The sequence below is a fragment of the Mytilus galloprovincialis genome, chromosome 1, assembly GCF_965363235.1.
Source record: "Mytilus galloprovincialis chromosome 1, xbMytGall1.hap1.1, whole genome shotgun sequence".
Classification (NCBI taxonomy): Eukaryota; Metazoa; Mollusca; class Bivalvia; order Mytilida; family Mytilidae; genus Mytilus; species Mytilus galloprovincialis.
In genome coordinates, this window is record NC_134838.1 from 105,591,948 (window position 1) to 105,611,195 (window position 19,248).

At 35.9% G+C, this 19,248-nt stretch overlaps 1 protein-coding gene across 5 annotated transcripts in view; it reads right to left on the minus strand.

Moving 5' to 3' along the window:
• Positions 1-2,569, minus strand: part of LOC143048823 (uncharacterized) — a 49,413-nt gene extending 46,844 nt beyond the window's left edge. For 4 of the 5 annotated variants that reach the window (XM_076222714.1, XM_076222696.1, XM_076222709.1 and 1 more), the window contains exon 1: positions 2,358-2,569. In XM_076222714.1, coding sequence (XP_076078829.1) covers positions 2,358-2,471 — 114 coding nt within the window. In that variant the 5' untranslated portion in view covers positions 2,472-2,569. The remainder of the gene's footprint in view (positions 1-2,357) is intronic. The other variant, XM_076222720.1, reaches the window with a different exon arrangement.
• Between the last annotated feature and the right edge of the window lie 16,679 nt (positions 2,570-19,248).

A 19,248-nucleotide genomic window follows, 5' to 3' on the forward strand; every position in this document is an offset into this window, starting at 1 on the left:
GACTTGGATGGAAAACAATCTTGTCTGATGGGAATTTTCCAATCACAGTCCAGATTTTTCTTTGACCAATTTTTTGTCGAAAAACTTTGATAGTGGCAACCAATGACTTGAACAAAGACTACTTTATCAAAATTTTCTTTAACCAAGTTTTTATTGAAAAATGTTCATAGTGACAACAGATGATCTGGACCAAGTTTACCTAAGAATCCTTTGACCATGTTAAAGTACATGAAGTTGTGTTAATCACAGGCAGATTTAGAAGGTTTTCCAAGGAGCCCCCTATTGTGTGAAAAATTCAGTTGATTATTTCTGGAAACACTGACGCATGACTGGAGCAGGTCCCCTCTAAGGCAGTCAGTGGGCCCCTAATGAAAATTTATGGATCCTCCACTCTTTATCGAAAACCCTTTGGTAAAGTGTCAAAGGCCATTTAATAGTGAGGTGTAAAACAAATCATAACATTAAAACCATTGTGGCAAATGACAGCAATGTCAACAACTGGACTCATGTTCTTCATTTTTAGAAAAACTATGGAAAAAGTAAAGTAAAATTGTAAACAAAGGGTTTTTTGGTCCATCTAGTTAAACAGATGTTCTAATGACCCTACATCACTCACTTAGCCACATAAAAACAGAATATTGTACTGACAGTAACAACACCTACTATGTACCAATTGGCTTGTGCATTACATGTATGTGGTCATTCGATAACCAAGCCTACCTTAAGGTTAAGCACTAAAAAAGCTGACAAGTAATTATCAAAGACTACTAAAGATCAAATATCAATACATGTACCAAAATGTCTTAATTACAATTTAGCTTGTTTGCTTTAAATCAATCTACCAAGTTAAGCCCTTTCCAACTGTTGAACTGATGTTCACTATAAGTTATGTATGTTCATATCCATAGATATGGATATTTTAACACCCATATAAGTATCCAAGTACACCCTGAGGCAAAGGGTACTGAAGGGTGTTAAAATATCCATATCTACATATATATGATCTTAGATAACGAATTCATCCCAGTCTTAGTCCAAATCTTGCAATTTTTTGAAAAATTTGACCACCAAGAGTTACACGAAAGCAAGTTTTTTTTTCATTTCCTAAAAACCTTTTATTGAAATTTGGGAATTTGACATATTTTTTAATATGGTGTAAGTTACTACTTTGGAAGAAACCTACAGGTATTCAAATATAAGATGTTTTTAATTTGGAGACAGAGAAACTGGAATGGGTTGAATTTGGCTTTCAATGTTGTGAGAGTAACATCATAGACGGTATGACGTCAACGTTGTTCATTTGCATAGCTAGGTCAGTAGACCCATTCATCGACAATGTGGCAGCCAAGTGATGCATTCACTTAAATGAGTGCAAATGATTCACATTATAAGATCAAATTGTTTGTGGATTAAATATTTAATTACAGACATCATGGATAATACAGATTTCTTTATTTCACAAGAAACAACCATTGAACTAAGGAAATGGTGTGCGACATCCCCTGGGTTAATAGATAGCAACGTCTGGGTATATGGGTTAGCAACACCTAGGGCTATTGGTTTTGTAACGATGCACGTAATGAAAATCCTAGAAATATACTAGGGGATAAAGTTTATTCTCAGCATAGTCCCATGTTTTGTAACGCCATAGTCCCATATTTTGTAACACCATAGTCCCATGTTTTATAACGCCATAGTCCCATGTTTTGTAATATGTTTTGTTACGCCATAGTCCCATGTTTTGTAACACCATAGTCCCATGTAAAGGAGAAAGTTGAGTGCTCACAAACATGGACAACCCCATCATCTTATATATATGTGCTTGACCAAAGTCAGGACACTGTCTCATTGGCAGTCATACCTTACCAAATATAATTATCTGGCCTTTTTTAACTAACATGTTTAGTACAATGAAGGTAAATAATGACTTTATTTTTTGCAGTTAATATAGTAACATTGTTAACATAAAAGATAATAAAACTAATAAGTCTTGTTTCCTGTTGTTTATCTAAGACTATCACACTAGTTATAGTAGTCTCAGTGTTTATGTACTGAAGTTTAAAATTTATTTTTATTATAATTGTAATTAGGTTAAATGAATACACAACAAAAAAACATGAGTGAGGGTGAAGGAATTTTAGCCCAGGGCAATATAACAATCAGGGGGGATAACTCCGACTTTTTACAGGTAAAAGTCCAAGCACTGAAAAAGTTCATTTACAACATTTTGTAGGTCTTATCAACTTTCGTAATTTCATTCAAGTCCAATAAATTATATTTTTTTTTGTGTTGTTTATATTTAATGATCTTATGTGTATAGATCTGTATACACAAGAATTTGAAAGACAAAACCCTACCCTGTATTCTCTGTGAAATCCATTGCCCGACGGGTCGTCTTCATTTGACATTCGCTCAACATGATAAATAAACTTGTTGAGAGCTCTGTGGAGCTGTTCAGTTCGATCCACCATCTTTATAGAAAAACGTAAGCCAAAAACATTTCCTTCAAGTGGCTTTTCAAAACCGGACGTTCTATATATCTTTGTCAACAAGGAAGCTTATACATTGAAGATTGTCACGTGATTATCGTGAACCTGTTTTGTTTTTCTACAGAAGGACTCATATGAGTCTTTTAAAAATTTGGAAGAATTAAACTATAATTGTCCAGAATTGTAAAAGGATTAAGAGCAAACTTTATATGCTATTTTTTATTTCCTAATTTCATTAATTTACTCTTTATACACCCCTGCATATGAACTGGGACTATTATACCAGTACTAATGGGACAACAGTATAAAAGTCCCAGAACGATATGAACGAATATTTTCTTGAACTTCTCTTTTATTTTCCACTGTCGTTGTAAAATAGTATGGATAAGCATATATAAACAAATATAGCAGTTAAAATATTAAGCGAATATTACAGTGGCGGATCCAGAAATTTTCATAAGTGGGGGCCCACTGACTGACCTAAGAGGGGGCCCGCTCCAGTCACGCTTCAATGATTCCCTATATAAGCAACCAAATTTTTTCCCAAAAAGGGGGGGGGGGGGGCCGGGCCTCCTGGCCCCCCTCTAAATCCGCCTCTGTATTATATAAGCTTTTATAAATCATTTACATAAAGTTCAACCACGAAAAACTAATATCAAAATAAACAAGAGGCTTTCAAGACTCTGTTATTTTTATGGCATAAATCTTTCATCAATGATTATTTTTGCTTTTCAATATATATTAATAAGTGGCTTCAAAATGCTATCTAAATGTTCATTGTATCTGTCATATTTTCTTCGAAAGCAAATAAAAGCATTTTACCCATATGTCCCATTTTAGTCATAGTGCCAGCTGTTTCTTCACGTACAAGGAAATTAAATACAAAATTTATACAAGTTTCATTTGAGAAGATTTTTAAAGTTAAAAAACATAAACAACTTGTGTAAAAATTGCCAGGGAATAATATATGAACAATTAAAACACAAAAGTTTTCATACTTCTTGGAAATATTTCTCAAGCAACAAGTAACTAAAATATCTGTATTGTCCGATACCTCGCGAACATTCAAAGAACTTGTATATAAGTCTCACTTTAAACAAAGCTACTAGTATATAAATTTGTATCCTGACTAATTACTGTATGGTCCTGTCAAGCCTACCTGGCTGTGATATTTGCATGTTAATTACATCAACTGACCCATTCACCCTCTCCATAATTCCGTTTCTACGACATCTTCGCCGTTTTCTTGTATCGTCTCACGATTCTTCTCTCTACCAGCATCAACCAAGAAGTTGCAACTGGCCTAACAATCTGTTCTGGTATTGGAATGCTTCCAGAATCCTGTTGTAGTTGTTGTACTACAGTCTACATCCACTGATGAGGACGAGATCAACAACAGTGTACGGTTTGACATTGAAAAGTCATCCGAGTCAGTTTCAACCACCTTTGGAACCAAGAAGCTGGCCAAAGGAGGTGCCACAATAGTTGCAGTGTGGATGACAGCGTCTTTGCTGAAATGTGGATTTCTTGGACGTTATCTTCTGTGGTCCCAAACAACTTATCAAGGTGTCTAGTGGCCTCTTTCTTGAGGAATGGGCCACTGATAGAAGAGAAGTGCTCTTCCTGACCACTCATCCTTGGATGAGCGAACTTCATGCTATCACAAAGGTGCTTGTTTTACTTGTCTTAGCCTTCTCTGGTTATCCGAGTACTGCTGGTAGGGTCTCCGGTGTTTGAATCGAAATTCACTGTCTCTGTCCTCTATAATGATTGTGGATGTCTTCGTCTCTGATGCCTCATAAAGTCGGTTTTTTTTCCTGCTGGTAGCATACGGACAAATGTCACTTAGAAATTATACCTGATTTGATTGTTCGAGCACTTGTAAACGCAATAGTTCACCTAATTAACGTTGATCCATGCATTGCATCATGCGATCAACGTGAATGTCTAATGTCGACCTTTCTGCCACAATTAACTAGGTTACATCTGAGTATTGCTTTAACACTTTAAAGGGACTCTACCAATAACGTGTAAACTTAAGGGATTGCCAAAGCTTACGAACAGGAAAGAAAATAAACACTTTGTCATTTTAATTAAAATTATTCCAACTTAAATGTTTGTCATTATATTGCGTCTGCTGAAACATTTCTCTGTTAACATGGTTCTGTACAAACCGGTTGGCATCTTCCCTTCTCCCCTGTAACTTCAATACCCATTTATTAGCCGGAATGGACTTCACTACCCGTGACAGTTCGTACATAATATCAACAAGAGTAGCCACTTCTCTTCTCATCGTCATATGGTTTGGAGTGCACCCGGTTGTTTCGTGTACAGCTGTTCTGCAGGCCATCATCACATAGGGTAGATGCTGATCCCAGTTGGTATGATGCTCATGAACGTACGCACTTAGCACTTTGACTAGCATACTGTTAAACATCTCAACCAAACCATCGAACTGTGGATGATATGGTGTTGTACTGGTTTTGCTAATTTGGAGAAGATAACACATTTCAGAGAATAGCTCACTCTCAAACTGTCTTCCTTGATCGAAATGAATCATTGTTGGTACAAAAAATCTGCAAATAATTTTCGTTACGTAGATATTTGCAACCGTCGATGTTTCCATGTTCTCAATGGGAAAGCGTTCCGTCCATTTTCATGTATTAATCACCTTCTAGTATTATTAGTATGTACTTATTTTCGCTGGTTGATTTTGGCAACATGCCTTAAATGTCGATGGCTATCCTTTCCACAGGGTAGCCTGACCTTTTAATCTGCATATGGGCTATTTTCGTTTATGTGGGCATTCCTTCTTTAATACACAGGTCTCGCATCTGTTATGTAGAACACCACATTGATCATTCCAGGTCAATAAAACCTGTATTTCAATCTTCCAAATATTTCTCTAATTCCAAGATGTTCTGATGTCTTATTGTCATTACATTGCTGTAGAATGGCACACCTTTCCTTCATGGGTACGAAGACGCGGAGTGTGCCTCTTGTACTTTGCTCTTTGCAAAATTAACCATTATTAACTTTCAAGGTTTTGTATTGCGACCATAAACTCTTATCTGCATAGTCACATTCCCAATTTCTTTGAAAAGAGGGTTCTTGTCGTTTAATGCCTAAGTCTTAAGGAGATGTTTTCATCTTCTTATTGTAGCACCAACAGCGTCTTGTTTTCAATAATCCTATCATTTATACAGGTATCTGCTTCATTCACCTCTATAAGAGGTGGTTGCTTTAAAACAATAACTCGTAGTTTCTTCTCCAAGTCGTTTCAAAGCCACATTGTTTACAAGGAATTCAGCATTTCTGTGCTGATTTCCAGGTCGGTACTTAATTTTCATATTATACGAACTAAGGACTTCCAACCACCTCGCTAGCTGTCGAAGTTCATTAACCACTGCAGAGAGATATGTTAAGTATTAACCACAAACGTTCTTCCATACATAAAATGCCATTTTTTTTAACAAAATTAACGACGCCGGCAACTCTTTCCGAGTGACGCAATATTCAAAAGTGTACGGCTCCCGGACCTTTTATTTTCCGTCTATTTCCTGGTCCAATTGCAGACTGACTTGCATCCGTTTCGAGTATGAAAGGTTTTGAAAAACCTGGATAAGAGAGTATTGGGCCTCGAGGAGCTTGGTTTTTAATGTCTGAAACGCACCTTGACACTCCTGTGTCCACAGGTTTTTTGAACCATTTTCTGTTAATTTGTGAGGGGGATAGGACCTTTATCGGGACTCCGGGATCGGGTGTTTTTAAACTCGGGATTTCGGGATTGACCCTTTCGGGATCCGAGAATTCTTTTTTTGCGAATTTCGGGACCTCGCGATTTTGTTGTTTTAAGCCCGGGATTTCGGGATTTCGTTTTTTCAAGCCCGGGATTTCGGGATCAGGACCCCTCCTATCCCCCCTATTTGTGGAGACATTTTGAAATGCATGCAAAATTGTCAATGTATCTTCTATACCGGTATTTTTCACACAGACCGAGAAAAGAGCGCAACTCGCTTACATCTTTCGGTTCTGATCATTGTTTAATCACATCCGCCTTTTGTGGATCCGTCGCCACACCATCCTCAGTTAACTTTAATTACATGTCCAAGGAGGGGCACTGATTTAGCGAACAACGAATACTTTTTGGGTTTTTACTTTAACCCAGCGTTAATCTATCGATCAAAAACTTGTCGCAAATAGGTTAACATCTCTACAATTATATCATTCAAATACACCAACCAAATGTTCCACAGAACTCCAGCAATAACTCTTTCCCCCAATCGCTAAAACGTTGCAAGAGCACATGCGAGCCCAAATTGCATTTGACGACATTGGAAGAGGTCATGTCGTGTCGCGAACGCAGTTTTCTTTAGGCCGGCCACTTACTTCTACCTGTAATTGCTAATCACCTGACCAAAAGTCTTAAGTTGAGAACCAGCTAGCTACCAGCTTGTTACCAGCTAGATGCTCCGATGAATCGTCTATTCGAGGTAACGGATACGCGTCTTTTACCGTAAGGTAATTGATTCGACGATAATCTACACAGAAACGAGTCAACCCGTCTTTCTTTTAAACAAGTACGATCCCTGATCACCATGGCCCTTTAGACGGCTTGATCATTTCTCGTTCTAACATATTGTCAATATATTTGTGAATTTCTTCGCGCATGGCTATCGGTGTCCGCAGAGGTGGTTGTTTGACAGGACAATTCGTTCCGGTATTTATTCGATGGTGTACGATACTAGAACATCCTAGATGGTTATCGGACAGCGCAAAAAGCGACTTGTATTGCTGTAAACAGTTAGTAACTTGTTATCTCTGCTCTCAGACAAATGAGAACTCGTTTCATTGACCAGCTTCTGCAGTTCGTTGTCCAGTTTTTGATGTTTGTGCTCTTTGCTAGTGCACTGGACTTACTTCTCCAACAGTGGTTCCGGTTCGTATTGTTGTAACATTGTTTGAAACATTGAGCAATCTAATTGGCACATGTTCTCGTGCTTCAACTAGGGTCTTTTCCAGTAAAGCGTTGTCCCTTTTTACAAACTTCAAGATTGCATGATTCAGTATTGCCTATCTGCAGTTTACTGGTTGAAGTATCATAGTCGTTAATGATTGTAGCGAAAAGCTTATATTTCTGGTCGTATACTGATATCTTCAGCGGCTGAAAATTGCCAGAAAACGCCATAAGATATGTGTTACTTTTACACTGAAGGGTTTCCTGTTGTAAATATCTTTTGCAAACATTCCTTTTCATAAAATCCAAATCAAATATCCCTTCAATAGATAGATCGGTAACCAAAGCTTCAACTATAAACTTTTCTTGTCCAGTATTTATACAGAATTTTCCGTTACCAGCTACGCTCAGCTCTGTTCCATTTTTCGAAATAAGGACTTGGGTTATTGGTTTATGGTCTGAGCGTTCCCTTTTCTGTATTCTGTAAAACAAAACGTACGAAACTGAAGTTACCGTGGCACCATTGTCTATTAAAAACTGTAGATTGATTATGAAGTGTGACGTCAACGTACGCACCGGCTTCCATATTTGAGGCATCTGCTCCCACGTCATTTTTTCTTCTTTCCACTCGCCTGTGTCGACTGCTGTTGTAGTGTAAAGAACGCACTGTTCTGTTTCCTCTACCACTGTTTCCATTATATTGCCTCTTATGAGCTCTACATTCATTTATAAAATGTCCAAATCTTCCACAACTGTAGCACTGTATCTTATCTTTCCATCCAAGTAATTGGGAATCGGAGCCTTTCCTGGTCATATCGCTTTTACAATTATCAACGTCTTTTAGGAGGGATTCAAATTTTGTTGAAAAGTCTTCCATCTTTTTTGTCATTTTTTTCGGACGACTCATTTGTTTCAGTGTCTTGGGGCATTAATATAACCTCTGTCAGTGTCTTATTTTCTTTCAGCTTTGTGAAAAGCTTGTAATGCTACGGCAAGACATATTGTATGTTTAAGATTTTCCGGCATAGATTGTTTATCCTTATTCTCAAATATGAATCCACAAGAAAAACTTAAAATTGTTTCCTTGCTTAAAATTGCTCTATTCACGCGTTCCATCATAGTTTGCCATCTTAATTTCGCGCCTAGACCTCCCATGGCTAGGTGTGTCAACTGAATTACTGTTACAGACGCTTGTTTTGACGTAATTCTCCGTTCAGTATCGGTAATACATCTGGCATCATCATTGCTTCGGTTCTTTCTTCTTCCTTTGTTGTTTCTGTCTTGTGCGTTGTCTGTTCTTTCGATCGTGCTCCTTTGTCATCAGTTTTTATAGTTGTAAATGTTATATATAAACGCGGAACTTCTGGTTGTGGTATATTCCGATCTGTACTGACGCTGGTGCGCATCAAACGACTTTCAGCAATGAAGATAATCCAAACCGAGAAGTAAGCTATAACAGACCCAAAAAGTGCGAAATATAAAACAATTCAAGCGAGAGAAAAAAAACGAAATTGCATGATTAAAGTTTAAATGATAAACAAAAAACGATAAAAATATGACATACAGCAATCAAATACTTTGAATAGTCACATACAGAATGTGACGGGGTCAATTGAAATTGTTTTTGGGATACGATTGCTTTCAAGCAATCTGTAAACTTATACCAGTGGCTCAGGACAATGCCCTCACGTCAACCGTTTTATTCTAAACATTAAGGACCATCTCCGATTCTTATGATTGTCTTGGTTTAAAAGGTAAAAACAAACAAAGGGATTGAACTTAAACAACTTTCCTGTAATGTTCTTTTCATAATCTTCATGTTTGATATTTCCCTTGACTTATATGCGTGTTTTTAACAACACGGAAAATCAGAATAAAGCAGTTTTTGTATTTAATGTTTTTATAAATTTAGAAACACGTCAGAGGGAATTTCCCAGTTGTAATAAAAATGCGAGAGTTCTCTGAATTTCGATAAATCTATTTCTGTCATATAAGAACTGAAGTGGGGTTTCACTTATATGTCATCGTTATTAAACTGATATTTGATATTGTACTTCCATAAAAAAAAATAGAGAACCATTTAGAATATACGTTCTTACTACAGGGTTTGTTTAGGTAATTATGCACATGCGTATAGTTTTCTTGACTTCAAGGGGTACTAGGTTAAATGGTTGCTCCTGATTCCCCACTCAATTGATTAATTTATAACCCAATGGATCTTTTCTATGTATGTCTGCTATTGAGGGTTATTGTTGTTGCATAATTTTAGATCATATGCATCATTTAAATTAAAATAAATGTAGTCCACATCGTAAAGGTTTACTTTCAACACCCCTTCGGGCGAAATGGAGTCTTCCATATTATCGTTTCGAGTTGTCTCCCTTCCGGAAGTCACTTCCGTTAAGTCTGAATCAAAACAACACGTTGAGAAACATGAACTCGTTCTGTCGATAAACGTCGTATTATATTAAAAACGATCGCAATTTAAACCGAGGAATGTGTACGGAAAGGAGTCATGATCACTGACTCAAAGGAAATTAAATATTTAAAGAGTTGGGAATGGGGTTCCTCCCAGAATTAACGTAGGAAAATAGGTGATAAGATACGAAGTGGAATACTTCTCTCACTCTGAGTCTCAGTGACTGCTGTGGAAAGTAAACTTGGAATTGATAGTACAAAAATAAAACACAATAGGCCTAAGTACATTGTTCATACACTTTTAACCGGGATTGGCTATTTTGAAACTATTCAGATTACGTAAATAACATTTTACATGTGCAGTTGAATTAGTTTTGAAAATAATATTATCCAGCTACATGTATACATGTGTCAATGAAAACAATGACAATCGCATCCCTCAGAGCAATCTGCTCTTTGATTAAGAAGGGTGTAATGATAAATATCCAAAGTTATTGTTACCCGGAATAAACACTGCTGATATACACTGTTATCGAGTAACTGACTGTTACAATAGTATAAATATTAGTACCCTGTAACTGGAAGTGGAAATGCCGTCTGTTTCTATTTTAAAAGACTATATAAAGAACCCAACCCCTAAAAAAAATAACACTTGTAACCCGTCTAACAGGAACAGTTTTCAGGTTCTTATTTTAAGTGTAATCCAGTTACTAAAGTTAACTTTTTTAACCTTGTATCTGAACTTGAGATAAAAACCTATTTTAATAGAATACCTTAAATAGATACTAGCACATGTATACATGTATTCATTTAGAAGTAAATGCTACAAATATGACCCTTGTATTTGATCTAACCTGGGACCAACAGACATATATGTGTAACTTATTTGAAGTGTAGCCTACTAAAACCAAATGGTAGCCTTTGTAACATTATAACCTTGGGAATGAATCCTCTTAAAGAAGGGAACCTGAAATAATTATCAATAGGGTATGTTTCTCCTTTAAATCGTGTAATCGAGGTAACACAGCTTTTATTCAAAATGCCCAAAAAATCGACTGAATGTAGCTACATGAAGTAACGTTGTCTTTTCATTAATTGTAGAAAAAAAATATGTTCCCTATTGATTTAAAGAAATGGATTTTTATACCTTCCTTGATGATCGCTGACAAGCTGAAACTAATTTCTCCGTTCATTAAATCAAACTGTCCTTTTTTACTGTTGCATTTCCTATAGGATACTGTGAAATTCTTTCGGTCTATGACACCCCTAATAAGCAGTACTGTTACGGCCAGAAATTACCTTTAAATTGTAGCCAACAAAAGACACAAATCAATAATAAAATTTAACAATATTTATTATACAAAAGTTTACAAGAAGTATTACACAAATATTACTGTCAACTTAATTGTCAAAATATGAGTCCAATCTTTTATCTTTATCTGTATCCGGATATCTTTCGGAATCCAATCTGAATATTACGTTCACTACCACGGTCACAATGCAGTATGATGTTGTTTGTAGAATAAAAGTGTCAATCCAAATGCTATGAATATTAATGTCTATCGATGTCTAAGTCTAAGTCCAAGAGTGAGTCATTAACTTTAGTGTCTGTATATATATAGTTGTCATGGAAGATTCTAGAACAGTCTATAATGGAACATCATAGAAAGTTACAACAGAAGTTTCTAGTAAAATGTAGAAGTTTATATAACGCATCTTTTATAAGGATCGATTCATTCTGGAAAGTTCCAATCATTCTGTAATTGTTCCAGTGATTTCTAAACTGCACAGTTCTAAGATTATTCTGTAAACAACTATCAGGCCATACAACACAAATTAGGCCAACATAAATAAATACAATAATTACAATATCATAACACCTCCCCCCTTAAAAGAAGTTTTAGTGTAACAAAAACTTATCATGAATAATATGAACAAAAATACATAGTATATACAAAGTGTTTTAATAAGCTCTAGATAAAGCATCTGCTATTACATTATCTTTACCCTTAATGTGTTTTACAATTACATCATATTCCTGTAACAAAAAACTCCACCTAGTCAACCTCTGATTCTTGTTTCTCATTTTATGTATGAAGGTAAGAGGATTATGATTAGTACAAACAAGAATAGGATATACAGTGGAGTTCAAATATACATCAAAATGTTGAAGTGCTGACAACATTGCAAAACACTCTTTTTCAATAGTTGAATAATTTTTCTGATGTTTATCTAATTTCTTGGAAAAATATGATATAGGTTTCTCAACATTATCATCTGTCTCTTGGTATAAAACAGCTCCAATTCCTACATCGCTTGCATCAACGGCAAGTTTAAATTGTTTTTCAAAGTCTGGAGTAATCAGAACTGGACTATTAATTAAAAGTGATTTGCTATTTTCAAAAGCGTTTTGACAATTTTCACTCCAGATAAATTTAGAATCTTTTCGTAAAAGATGAGTCAGTGGTTGAACCACAGTAGCAAAATTTGAACAAAATTTTCTGTAAAATCCAATCATGCCTAAATATCTCATAAGTTGTTTTCTATTTATAGGAGGAGGAAATTTGGAAATAGCTTCCACTTTAGCCATAATAGGTTTCACTTGACCTTGGCCAACTGTATGCCCTAAATAATCAACAGTGGCCTGACAAAATTCAGTTTTACCAAGATTAACAGTCAAATTTGATTGTGACAATCTATCAAAAGTATCATACAAATGTGTTAAATGCTGTTCCCAGCTATCACTACATACAATTAGATCATCAATATAAGCATAACAACAGTTTAAATCTTTTATAACATTATTGATCATTCTTTGAAATGTAGCTGGTGCACTTTTCATGCCAAACGGCATTACAGTATATTGAAATAAACCATCTGGTGTAACAAAAGCTGATATTTCAAGAGCTCTCTGTGTCAATGGAACTTGCCAATAACCTTTCAACAAATCAAATTTGCTCACAAATTTTGCTTGACCAATGTTGTCAATACAATCGTCTATCCTTGGAATCGGATAGGAATCAGATTTTGAGACTGAATTTACTTTTCTGAAATCAGTCACGAAACGAAAGGTTTTATCTGGTTTTGGCACAAGGAGACAAGGAGAGCTCCATTCACTGTTACTCGGCTCAATAATATCATTGGCAAGCATATATTTAATTTCTTTTCTCATAGCTTCAAGTTTGAGTGGATTAAGCCGGTAAGGATGTTGCTTAATTGGAGAAGAATCTCCTACATCAACATCATGACAAACAGCAGTGGTTTTGTTTGGCACATCTGGAAAAAGATTTTTAAAAGAAAATACCAAAGTTTTTATTTCTTCTCTACGATCAAAAGACAGATGTGCAAGTTTTGAGTCTAGATTTGACACAATTTCAGAATTTTTCAATCTAACTGTCTCTTCCATAGTTTTAGAACTAAAAGGTGGTTCAATTACATCTGGTTTGTCATGATTGTTCTCAAATTTAACCATGCCTAAAGTGGCAACTGGTTTACTCTCACATTCATTAGTACGCTCAAAATATGGTTTTAACATATTAATATGACACACTCTGTTTTGTTTGCGCCGACCTGGAGTTTTTACAATATAATTCAAATCATTGATTTTACTCTCTATTGTATAAGGACCACAATATTTAGCCTGTAAAGGATGTCCAGGGACTGGCAAAAATACAAGTACCCTATCACCAGGCTCAAAAACTCTGTCCCTGGCATCTTTATCATACCATATTTTCATCTTGTTCTGTACATTTTTTTAGTTTTTCTGAGCAATTTGACAAGCAGTATACAATTTTTCTTTAAATCTAGATACATAGTCTAAAAGATTCAAGTCAGTATGTTCAGTAAGCCACTTTTCCTTAATCAATTTTAACGGTCCCCTTACAGTATGACCAAATACCAACTCAAAGGGACTAAATCCAAGGGATTCTTGAACAGCCTCTCGGACTGCAAAAAGTAGAAAGTGAACTCCATCATCCCAGTCTCTGTCAAATTGAAGACAAAAAGTTCTAATCATGTTCTTCAATGTTTGGTGAAAACGTTCTAAGGCACCTTGAGATTCTGGATGGTACGCACTTGATCTATACTGAGCAATCCCTAACTGGTACACGACTTGCTGAAATAAACCTGACATGAAATTTGATCCCTGGTCGGACTGTATAGACTTAGAAAGTCCTACTAACGTGAAAAATTTGATAAGAGCTTTGACAATAGTAGGTGTCTTGATATTTCTTAGCGGAATAGCCTCAGGAAAGCGTGTGGATGTACACATGATTGTCAATAAATACGCATTTCCAGTTTTGGTCTTTGGTAAAGGTCCAACGCAGTCAATTAGAACTCTGCTGAAAGGTTCGTCAAAGGCTGGAAAAGGCAGAAGTGGTGCTGGTGGTATTTTCTGGTTAGGCTTACCAACAACCTGGCATATATGGCATGATTTGCAGTATTCTGCGACATCATTTCTAAGTCTTGGCCAGTAGAAATGCTGCAAGATCTTAAGGCAAGTCTTCCTTATACCTAAGTGTCCAGCCAAGGGGGTGTCATGGGCAAGACCAATAATTTCTTGCCTATAAACTTTAGGCACCACCACTTGGTATACCACTCTCCATTCCTCCTCTGGGGTAGCATCAGGAGGCCTCCACTTCCTCATTAAAATGCCGTCCTGATGGTAATAGCATTCGGCCACTTTGTCTGCTTCCTCCTGTGGTTGAGCCCGCTTGTTGAGCTGAAGAACCTCAGGGTCTTTATGTTGTTCTTCGAATAAATTCTTTCGGTCTAATGAATGGCTGTTTACGTTTGGCCATGGCATAATAACATTCTTGTTAACACTAGGTGGTCTTATTATGGCCTTTTCTGAGCTACCAGGACCTTAAATGTCAGCTAGGAAAGTGTCAGAAAGGTCCATGTAATCAAACTGGTCTTCTTGCAAATTCTCATCTTGTTGTTTTCTAGCCATCGCCCTAGTAACAACACAAGCTGGATACAATTCAGCATCATCTTCAGGTGATTTAACATCCACCACTGGTTCACTGGTAACAATTGGTTCAGCAACCACTTTGTTCCTAGCTAGATCATTTCCTAGCAATAAGGTAACACCCTCAACAGAGAGATTAGGACGAACACCCACAATAACTGGTCCAGTTATCAAATCTGACTTCAGATAAATACGATGGAGAGGAACATCTATACAACCTAGCTCTACACCTTGTAACAAAACGGAGGCACCAACAGAAGTCTTCTCGGACAAAGGCAACACACCTTCTAACAATAAAGACTGAGAAGCTCCAGTGTCCCGTAAAATCTTAATAGGCTGAAGAGTGGTATCATCAACAATAGAAATAAACCCATCAGACATAAAGGGTTTATATTCCTCCATGTAATCACAAAAACTGGACTTAAAAGCCTGACTCGCAGGACATTCCAACGTACTGGTAATATAAGGTGTCGTACACGCACTGGACTTCGGCTTATTATCTCGTTCATTCTTCTTCTGGAGTCTAAAACAATCAGCCATCAGGTGACCATTCTTCTTACAATAAGCACAAATCAGTGACTTCTTCTCAAAAGTAGCAAATTTTGGACTAGACATATTAAAACTGGACTGACTCTTATTCTGTGCAACAGGCTTACTATCAGTACGCTCAGTGCTTTGATTTTTGTAATTTCCACTTGAATTATTAACATTTTGACCCTTGAAACTTCTTTTATGTGAAAGGGTAAAATTATCTGAAATTACAGCTGCATCATGTATTGTCCCAACAGTTTTGTCGTCTAAATGTGTTTTTAAGTCTAAATGAACACATTGTTTGAACTCTTCTAATAACATCAATTGTCTTAGGTTATCAAAATTGTTATCTGTTTTCTTTGAAGTAAGCCATTTATCAAATAGATCTTCTTTTTCCCGAGCAAATTCCACATAGGTTTGCGAATCAAACTTTTTATAAGATCTAAATTTCTGTCTATATGCTTCTGGTACTAGCTCATAAGCTTTCAAAACTTCCTGTTTGACCATGTCATAATCGGAACTTTTTTCTGATGGAAGAGCGGAGTATATTTCAGCGGCCTTACCCTCAAAAACACTTTGAAGCATTGTAGTCCAATATGGCTTCGGCCAATTCAAATTATGAGCAATTTTCTCAAACTGTGGAAAATATTTATCGACTGTTTTTTCACAAAATCTGGGTACCAAACGTATATTTTTTGCTGCATCAAAATATTCTGATTTCGGCTGGACTTTAGTGTTGCTTTCTTCCTTGACCATTTCAATTTTCATTTTCTCCATCTCTAGCCTTTCCTTCATTTCAAGTTCTTTTAACTTCATTTCAAGTTCTTTTAATTTAAATACATCTTCTTTTTCTTTTTTATCCATTTCCAACCTTTCCTTCATTTCCAGTTCTGCCTGTTTTAATTTAAGTTCATCTTCTTTTCTTTTCTCCATCTCTTTCATTTCCAATTCTTTTAATTTAAGTTCATGTTCTAATTCAAGCTGTTTTAATTTAAAGGCGTCAATGTTTTCGACCTTAAGTTCAAGAGCCTCTTCACCTAAAATTTCTGCGTCAACTAATTTGTCTATAACCAAATTTTTTATAATTTGTTTTCTCATAGATACTTTAAAATCTAATTTCAGATGTTAAGCAAGCAACACTAATTCCTCTTTCTTTAAATTATCAAACCCCTCCAGGTCTGGCGTTTTCAAAAATTTACCTGCATCAAATGCCATTTTGTAGAATTTTGTTGGCTAGTTATAATAAAAATTACTAAACAAATTTTGAATAAGATATTTTCAGTATCCCGGACGAGCCCCCAATTTCTGTTACGGCCAGAAATTACCTTTAAATTGTAGCCAACAAAAGACACAAATCAATAATAAAATTTAACAATATTTATTATACAAAAGTTTACAAGAAGTATTACACAAATATTACTGTCAACTTAACTGTCAAAATATGAGTCCAATCTTTTATCTTTATCTGTATCCGGATATCTTTCGGAATCCAATCTGAATATTACGTTCACTACCACGGTCACAATGCAGTATGATGTTGTTTGTAGAATAAAAGTGTCAATCCAAATGCTATGAATATTAATGTCTATCGATGTCTAAGTCTAAGTCCAAGAGTGAGTCATTAACTTTAGTGTCTGTATATATATAGTTGTCATGGAAGATTCTAGAACAGTCTATAATGGAACATCCTAGAAAGTTACAACAGAAGTTTCTAGTAAAATGTAGAAGTTTATATAACGCATCTTTTATAAGGATCATTCTGGAAAGTTCCAATCATTCTGTAATTGTTCCAGTGATTTCTAAACTGCACAGTTCTAAGATTATTCTGTAAACAACTATCAGGCCATACAACACAAATTAGGCCAACATAAATAAATACAATAATTACAATATCATAACAGTACGTCTTAGTGTTCTTTCATGTTGCCTTTCAAGTTGTTGATTTATTTCAAATGACAGGTCTTTGAACGTCATTCATAGCTTGCAATCTGTTACTTGGGTTCTGTTAATAAACAGAAGGCTTACAACCAAAAGGTATTCATTTTTTTGTAGTTTCAGTTGTGTTTTATTGTTGGGCGTTTTTGTTCTCGCTTAATATTGTGGTACTGACAATTAAGAGACATTCTGTCCACTGCTATAAAGCTACGATGTAAAAAAAAATTATTGGTATTAAGTATCTAAATATGTATATACTATATAATGGGTATAGTTTATTGCTGGTTACCTATACATCGGACTACTAACACAAAGGTTCCTGGTTCGATTTCCGTTCCGGAATGAAAATTTCAGGGACTGAATTTTCGGCTCTCCCTTGACACTATTTACGAGTATAGTCTTGAGGAAACGATGAATGTCCGTCGGAAGGGGACGATAAATGGCTGACCCGTGTTAAGAGAGAGCCATATCTATTGCACGTTAAAGACACCCTTGTAGATTTCGAAAAAGAGCAGGCTAATGCCACTACAAGGCAGCACTCGCACCCGCAAAGTGGAGAGGGATTAATGTAAGAAGCAAAACTTGTTTCCCAATCCACTTTAAAAAAAATAAGTTTAAACTAAACTACGACTTTTCTGTTATCCAAAGGCCCGAAATATCGTGAGACTAAATCAATCAATTGAAACAACAACTTAACACTCCCCCTACCTCCCCTCAGACAAGCCCAAGCAACATCGTGTTTTGTGTGTAAACTGCATTACATAAACTGCTTGATAAATGAATTAGGTATTCACAATTCACTTAGAAACTCAACATATACACCCACGACACTAACTAAAGAGGATAATCATACTATGTATATTCTACGTGCTTATACTAGATAACATTTTTGTTCGCCTAGGAGATTCCGTATATCGTCAAGTTATCGGAATTCCAATGGTGACTAGCTGTGCACCACTTGTTGCGGACATGTTTCTGTATTGTTATAAGTTACAATTGATGACTTAAATCAGCAAAGATCCATCGAAACAACATCTGATGCAAAAATTATAAAGGGACATCATTTGTAAATATAAATCAACATGCAGACATCTTCTACGTTCAGGTATTTCACATCCAATCTTTTAACGTAATATTCTTTATAAAACACAAATATGTCGGCATTCACCTCAAAAGCTAAAAAAAACTTTAAACAGACTTATTTGGTGGGGAAATAGTTACGAAACTGTTATCAGGTCATTAAAGATGGCATCTTTTGACTTTAATACTGATTCACTTAATAGGGTCTTTGCATCGGAAATAAACACATTTATTCTAAAAACAATTGTAAGCCTGATACGAGTTATGTTCTTCTCATATATTTTATGATGGTATGAAACTAAACTTCTAACGGGAGGGATTGTGCTTGGTATTAATACGATGACGACATAATCTTTCAATCAGTTTAATTGAGGTCTGGAGCTGGCATGTGAGTAACTGCTATTAGTCTTTTGTTAATTTTATGTATCAGTGTCATTTTGTTTAATTTCTTTTGTTACCTATTCTGACATCGGACTCTGGCTGCTTTTAAACTGAGTTTTACAGTGCGTATTGCTGTGTGTGTGTGTTTTTTTTATTATTGTTTAGAGGTTTAGAGGGAGAGTTGAGATCTCAAAAAACATTGTTTAACCCGCCGCATTTTTGCGCCTGTCCCAAGCCAGAAACCTCTGCCTTTTGTTCGTCTTTAATGATTTTTCAATTTTAGTTCATTTATATATTTCGGAGTTTAGTATGACGTCCATTATCACTGAACTAGTACATACTTTTGTTTATGGGTAAGCTGAAGCACGCCTACGGGTCACCAGCACCCGTCTCAGAAAGAAAAACATCCTATATACTTTTATATAACAGTATATAGGGGAAAAAATTTTTGAGACGAGTGCCTGTGCTCCGGGTGCAGGATTTTTTCT